This window comes from Procambarus clarkii, chromosome 53 (assembly GCF_040958095.1).
Source record: "Procambarus clarkii isolate CNS0578487 chromosome 53, FALCON_Pclarkii_2.0, whole genome shotgun sequence".
Classification (NCBI taxonomy): domain Eukaryota; kingdom Metazoa; phylum Arthropoda; class Malacostraca; order Decapoda; family Cambaridae; genus Procambarus; species Procambarus clarkii.
In genome coordinates this window covers 26399951-26407855 of record NC_091202.1, presented here as the reverse complement: position 1 = coordinate 26407855, position 7905 = coordinate 26399951, and the positions used below count along the sequence as shown (strand labels likewise).

The following is a 7905-nucleotide window of genomic DNA, read 5'->3' as shown; positions in this document are numbered from 1 at the left end:
CCCACAGTCTATTGTTACACAGTACCCACAGTCTATTGTTTCATAGTACCCACAGTCTATTGTTACACAGTACCCACAGTCTATTGTTTCACAGTACCCACAGTCCACTCCCACAACCTGTCTATGCCCCCAAAAGTGTGTGACAAGTTTCATTCCTAAAGATAATAATCCCAGGAATTAACAACCTTTTAAGACCAAATAATAATAATGTGACTTGCAGGCGATGAGTCACAATAACGTGGCTAAAGTATGATGACCAGACCACACACTAGAAGGTGAAGGGACGACGACGTTTCGGTCCGTCCTGGACCATTCTCCTGGTCCGTTTCGGTCCGTCCTGGACCATTCTGGTCCGTTTCGGTCCGTCCTGGACCATTCTCCTGGTCCGTTTCGGTCCGTCCTGGACCATTCTTCTGGTCCGTTTCGGTCCGTCCTGGACAATCGACTTGAGAATGGTCCAGGACGGACCGAACCGTCGTCGTCCCTTCACCTTCTTGTGTGTGGTCTGGTCAACACTAATGTGACTTTTCTTTAAAATGATCTCTCACTATCACTGTAGTAACTGGTTTACAGGGTAGCACGGTACTCTGAGAGGGTATATTCACCATACCAGCTGCATGCTGCAATAGCTGGCTTGCACAGCTTTGAATTTTGGTCAACGACACATAATCCTGAAAGCAGGAAAATGCTGAAACTCAATAAGCGCCACGAGTACCCAGCCGGGGGAAAATATGTTAATCGATTTTAGTTCGGTTAATGCGATTTTATGGACGTGTGTTGAGAGTAAATGTCGATGATTGGAACAGTTAAGAGGGAAGGTAGTTAGTGCAGGTGTGTGCTGATTGGGTAATAATGGCGTAGTTGAGTCATTAGTTACATTTACCTATGCGTGGTACTGTTATTTCTCTGCTCAATCATGCTTCCTTCTTTGAGGAAGGTGTTTGACCGGATAAAAAATACTATTTTATATATATCAACTCAAAATAGAATACGAAACAATAATACAAATTGTATACCTTTAGCTTTAAGAAAAACCTGGGTAAATACTGGTTTGGAAACTGGGTAACATGTTATTTCTCTGCTCAATCATGCTTCCGTCTTTAAGGAAGGTGTTTGACCGGATAAAAATACTATTTTATATATATCAACTCAAAATAGAATACTAAACAATAATACAAATTGTATACCTTTAGCTTTAAGAAAAACCTGGGTAAATACTGGTTTGGAAACTGGGTAACATATGGGATTGCTGGATTGTTTCAGGCGTAGGTTACACATATGAATGTGTTGAGGGTGGATATAAATAGGAACGGCCTCGTAGGGGCCAAAAAGCCTCCTGAAGTTTTCCGTTTATTCTTAAACTCTTATGGTTGACAGGCCAGGGATTGACAGCTGGGCTTGGAGGAGAAGTCCGGATATTAACGAAGCCATTACGACCTGCTCCAGCAGCCTGAAGCTACAGTCTGAAGCTACAGCCTAAAATGTGTCAGTCGTGCACGAAACATTCTCACGATTTAGACAGTATAAACGTGAAGAATTAACGGGGTGTTATTTACGCTAAAATGTCAACGTGAGAGTAACATAACACCTCGACACGTATCGCACGTGTTTGGCGGACCACGACACGTATCGCACGTGTTTGGCGGACCACGACACGTATCACACATGTTTGGTGGACCAGGACACGTATCACACATGTTTGGTGGACCAGGACACGTATCGCACGTGTTTGGTGGACCACGACACGTATCACACATGTTTGGTGGACCACGACACGTATCGCACATGTTTGGCGGACCACGACACGTATCGCACGTGTTTGGCGGACCACGACACGTATCGCACGTGTTTGGCGGACCACGACACGTATCGCACGTGTTTGGCGGACCACGACACGTATCGCACGTGTTTGGCGGACCACGACACGTATCGCACGTGTTTGGCTGACCACGACACGTATCGCACGTGTTTGGCGGACCACGACACGTATCGCACGTGTTTGGCGGACCACGACACGTATCGCACGTGTTTGGCGGACCACGACACGTATCGCACGTGTTTGGCGGACCACGACACGTATCGCACGTGTTTGGCGGACCACGACACGTATCGCACGTGTTTGGCGGACCACGACACGTATCGCACGTGTTTGACGGACCACGACACGTATCGCACGTGTTTGGCGGACCACGACACGTATCGCACGTGTTTGGCGGACCACGACACGTATCGCACGTGTTTGGTGGACCACGACACGTATCGCACGTGTTTGGCGGACCACGACACGTATCGCACGTGTTTGGCGGACCACGACACGTATCGCACATGTTTGGCGGACCAGGACACGTATCGCACGTGTTTGGCGGACCACGACACGTATCGCACGTGTTTGGCGGACCACGACACGTATCGCACATGTTTGGCGGACCAGGACACGTATCGCACGTGTTTGGTCGACGTATCCAGGAAACGAGGCGTCAGTTACCCTGACAGAGACATAGATGAACTAACACCATCAACACCCATGTCTGTAGTTCCTAAATCAGGCTGAATATATTCTCTTATTCATCCCATGAAATCACGATTGATATTTCACAAGTATTATTTAACAAACAACACTTAATCTATTATTAATTAAGTTAAACAACCTTCAAACTTATACAAAACACGCCAAGAATAAGTTTTCGACACGTAAAGTTATGAGACTAAACTTTCTATAACATGTGCGTACATAATGTTTCATGACTTCGATAGATCTTCTATTTTACTCACGGATCGAAAGCAGATAATTAGGCCATTCAGCTGTGTTGACATGCATGACAGCTCTGATGAGATATCCAGTCGATATAACAGGCTCTGGCAGGTTGAATCAGTGCTCCAGAGCTGTCATTGTGTTCCTTGACTGCTCAGTGGAGGTCATTGTGTACCCTGACTGCTCAGTGGAGGTCATTGTGTTCCCTGAGTGTTCCATGTAAGTCATTGTGTTCCCTAACTGTTCCACGGAGATACTCCTGCTCACTTTGTGTTCATCATTACGAACTATAAACATATGTCACCTCATAAACTTCCCTACCTCCTACTCTCTCATACAGCTCATAAAAAATATAATACATATTCCCCGGAATTAATAGACGATACAAAATACAATAGGACTACTAGCCCATTCGAGGGCTAATAGGCTTGCACGTGGCCTGATGACACAAACGAGTACAATAAGACCTATGCACAACTGTCGCCCTTACAGCCGTCGACGTACCGCGCCAAATGGACAGTCATTAGTAGTGGAAAATGCGACACTGAGCCCAATTTTTAAGCACTTCGGTGCGCGCTTGGACGGGCGCCTTACACCATCCGGTCGGGTGTTGCGGGATCGACTTATGAGGTCCGTGTGCTAACGACGGGGAGGGGGGGAGGGGGGGATGTGGGTAGTAGTAGTAGCAGAGTGTTTGATGAGGGCGATGTGTTTTCCTTGTAGGTGAGTACACACACATACATACACACGCACATACATACACACACACACACACACACACACACACACACATACACACACACATACACACACACACACACACACACACACACACACACACACACACACACACACACACACACACACACACACACACACACACACACACACACATCAGTGCCCAAATGAGCCACAGAGATATTAGAAAGAACTTTTTCAGTGTCAGAGTGGTTGACAAATGGAATGCATTAGGCAGTGATGTGGTGGAGGCTGACTCCATACACAGTTTCAAGTGTAGATATGATAGAGCCCAGTAGGCTCAGGAACCTGTACACCAGTTGATTGACGGTTGAGAGGCGGGACCAAAGAGCCAATGCTTAACCCCCCGCGAGCACAAATAGGTGAGCGCACACACACACACACACACACACACACACACTTAGAATGCACCAGTTCCCACAGAACACATAAAACCTGTCCCCTCCTGACTGGAGTTCATTAACGTTACAAAAGATCGACCTCATATACCCCAGGACCCCCAGCTCATCTTACCAAGCACACAGTAACAGATCAACACAGTGACTGCTAATGTCAGTTCTAACAAAGCCAGCCAAGCAAAGGGCGAACACTGTCAGAGGGGGACAAGCACTTGTGGTCGGTCAATTCCATCATTATATACTAACCGCGAAGTCTGAGAGTCATGCAATCTCAGTATTTTTCTTCCATGTATAACTGCTCATATGTGGCGTAGCGAACTTGCACGAGATTCGAGACTTCGGTAAGGGAAGCAGAGGTGTATATATATATATATATATATATATATATATATATATATATATATATATATATATATATATATATATATATATATATATATATATATATCGAGCCACACGGGGTGGAAGGTGGTAAGTGTGTGGAGATATGGTCCGCAGTCGAGGCGCTGCCTGAGCCTCTTGTGAGTCCGATAATGACACAGTGATACAAAGGTCATGCCAAACTCACGCACTCGCGTGCACTCACGCCAACACCACCAGCGAAAGTGGCTGCATTACCTGCCTTCACGATGTACAAGACGAGGTTAAGGAACTGTTGTTCGAGCTAGTCAGCTCGTCATAGTGAGTGCAACTTGGGGAGTATACACTTAGACAAATATGCTTTAACACACACATACGCACGCACAAAAACACACACACATCAGAGACTTGCCGGTCAGGTCCAGTAGGAGTTCCATGAGTGTATGGAGCCTCCCTTACCCCTTAGTTCTGGACGACTATGGAAAGCTTCTCTAGCTTTCCCTTAGCCCTGGAAGAGTATATGGAAGCTCCAAGTCTATGTGATAATGCTATCTTGAGGTTATCTTGAGATGATTTCGGGGCTTTAGTGTCCCCGCGGCCCGGTCCTCGACCAGGCCTCCACCCCCAGGAAGCAGCCCGTGACAGTTGACTAACACCCAGGTACCTATTTTGCTGCTAGGTAACAGAGGCATAGGGTGCAAGAAACTTTGCCCATTGTTTCTCGCCGGCGCCCGGGACCGAACCCGGGACCACAGGATCACAAGTACAGTGTGCTGTCCGCTCGGCCGACCGGCTCCCGTCCCGAGAGAGGCAGGGAGAACGGAAGGAAGAGAAGAGAAGGGAACAGGGTGTAGAGAGAGAGACAGACAGAGGGAATGGAGAGAGAGAGATAGAGACCCGGGCACCGCCGGCTAGCCCATCTACTCTATTAAAAATAAAAAAAAAACAGAAAAAAAGATCGTGGTCTATATTTCACAAGTAAGATATCAAAAGATATCTTAGTTTTATGTTCATATATAGACAAGAAAATATAACAAACGTAGGTAATTATTATTCGTCGTTAAGCTTAAAGTGGATATACTCACCGTGAGGTGCCTGCCTATTCCAGGTGTGCATATACCTGTATATACTCAGTATACTCTGATCCTAACCTACGACCACCAGAGTATATTTGCCAGTTAGTCAGTAAACTAATGTCTCGGTCTTAATATACGTCCTGAGGTTGATTAGCTTTAAGGGAGAGGTAGAAATAGCTTAAGCTACTCTATCCCTTTGAGATGTATTTAGCTTTAAGGGGTAGAAATAGCTTAAGCTACTCTATCCCTTTGAGATGTATTTAGCTTTAAGGGGTAGAAATAGCTTAAGCTACTCTATCCCTTTGAGATGTATTTAGCTTTAAGGGGTAGAAATAGCTTAAGCTACTCTATCCCTTTGAGATGTATTTAGCTTTAAGGGGTAGAAATAGCCTAAGCTACTCTATCCCTTTGAGATGCATTTCTCTCTTGTCTCAATAAACGAACTTGAACTTGATTAAGCGTAACAGCTAAACCAATTTGAATAAAAGCTACAACTTTGTGGTTGTACAAATGTGTGTTGGACATCAATGAGCCGGTCTCGAGATAGTCGAGACCGTCGGGTAGGAAAGACTTGGGTAAATACTGGTTCAGTAACAGGGTTGTTGATTTGTGGAACCAATTGCCGCGTAACATTGTGGAGGTGGGGTCCCTCGATTGTTTCAAGCGTGGGTTGGACACTCGAAACACTCACCTTAACTACCCTGCCAGATTGGCCAATAGCCAAGACGAATTACCACAACAACTACGTCACATTGTCTGGTCCAATTACTCTGCTGACCATACAAATACCTGTCATTACAACTGTTGTGATAACTTTGAAGACTGCAGCTTTTCAGGTGTTTGGGAACTTGTTAATTCTTGTAAATGTAAACTAATCACTGTAATGTGTGTGTTTTGAATAATTGCATTAGATGGTCCAAAGTCAGTCATAGTTCTATATTCATGCAAGCCTCGTTGGCCAGTTGATGAGTGCATGATATCTAATGAGTGCATGATATCATCTAATGAGTGCATGATATCATCTAATGAGTGCATGATATCATCTAATGAGTGCATGATATCATCTAATGAGTGCATGATATCATCTAATGAGTGCATGATATCATCTAATGAGTGCATGATATCATCTAATGAGTGCATGATATCATCTAATGAGTGCATGATATCATCTAATGAGTGCATGATATCATGTAGTGAGTGCATGATATCTAATGAGTGCATGATATCATCTAATGAGTGAATGATATCATCTAATGAATGCTTGATATCATCTAATGAGTGCATGATATCATCTAATGAGTGCATGATATCATCTAATGAGTGCATGATAGCATCTAATGAGTGCATGATATCATCTAATGAGTGCATGATATCATCTAATGAGTGCATGATATCATCTAACGAGTGCATGATATCATCTAATGAGTGCATGATATTATCTAATGAGTGCATGATATCTCCTAATGAGTGCATGATATCATCTAACGAGTGCATGATATCATCTAATGAGTGCATGATATCTAACGAGTGCATGATATCATCTAATGAGTGCATGATATTATCTAATGAGTGCATGATATCATCTAATGAGTGCATGATATCATCTAATGAGTGCATGATATCTAATGAGTGCATGATATTATCTAATGAGTGCATGATATCATCTAATGAGTGCATGATATCATCTAATGAGTGCATGATATCATCTAATGAGTGCATGGTATCATCTAATGAGTGCATGATATCATCTAATGAGTGCATGATATCATCTAATGAGTGCATGATATTATCTAATGAGTGCATGATATTATCTAATGAGTGCATGATATCATCTAATGAGTGCTTGATATCATCTAATGAGTGCATGATATCATCTAATGAGTGCATGATATCATCTAATGAGTACATGATATCATCTAATGAGTGCATGATATCTAGTGAGTGCATGATATCATCTAATGAGTGCATGATATCACCTAATGAGTGCATGATATCATCTAATGAGTGCATGATATCATCTAATGAGTGCATGATATCATCTAACGAGTGCATGATATCATCTAATGAGTGCATGATATCATCTATCCAGCTGCTGGGCGCTAGGATACTCACCTTATATGTTGTATAACTAAAATGTTGTATTTTTTAAAGTTTTTGGTCTCATTGCTCAGAAAATAAATCTGATAATACACTGTGACTTAACGTGATGTTTTCAGGGAGTTTTTATTGTATAATTTGATGCCAACTTATAGTAAAGAAATAATTTTCCTACCTCTAGTAGGAAAATAGAGAAAATCTAGTAGAGAGAGAGAGTGAGAGAGAGAGAGAGAGAGAGAGAGAGAGAGAGAGAGAGAGAGAGAGAGAGAGAGAGAGAGAGAGAGAGAGAGAGAGTGTGAAGCCAGTCAGCAGGTCCATGAGTTATCAACAGCCAACAAGCCGTCTAGTGGATTAAACCGGCCGACTGGTTTCCTGATACCCACAATCCCCACTCCCCCCCCCCCCCCCCTACCTCAACGCCCCTATTCCACGCCCCCTCTCAATCCACACAATACCCCTGCAC

The 7905-nt window shown here is 43.8% G+C and overlaps 2 protein-coding genes across 2 annotated transcripts; both read right to left on the bottom strand.

Annotated features, from left to right (window-relative positions):
• Positions 1–1565: 1565 nt before the first annotated feature.
• Positions 1566–2417, bottom strand: LOC138352470 (keratin-associated protein 5-3-like). Its single transcript, XM_069304967.1, has one exon. It carries the CDS (start codon positions 2415–2417, stop codon positions 1566–1568), a length of 852 nt encoding a protein of 283 aa, XP_069161068.1.
• A 3723-nt stretch (positions 2418–6140) lies between these two features.
• On the bottom strand, positions 6141–7397 carry LOC123767275 (SUMO-interacting motif-containing protein 1-like). The gene has a single exon (XM_045756846.2). It carries the CDS (start codon positions 7395–7397, stop codon positions 6141–6143), a length of 1257 nt encoding a protein of 418 aa, XP_045612802.2.
• Positions 7398–7905: the final 508 nt, after the last annotated feature.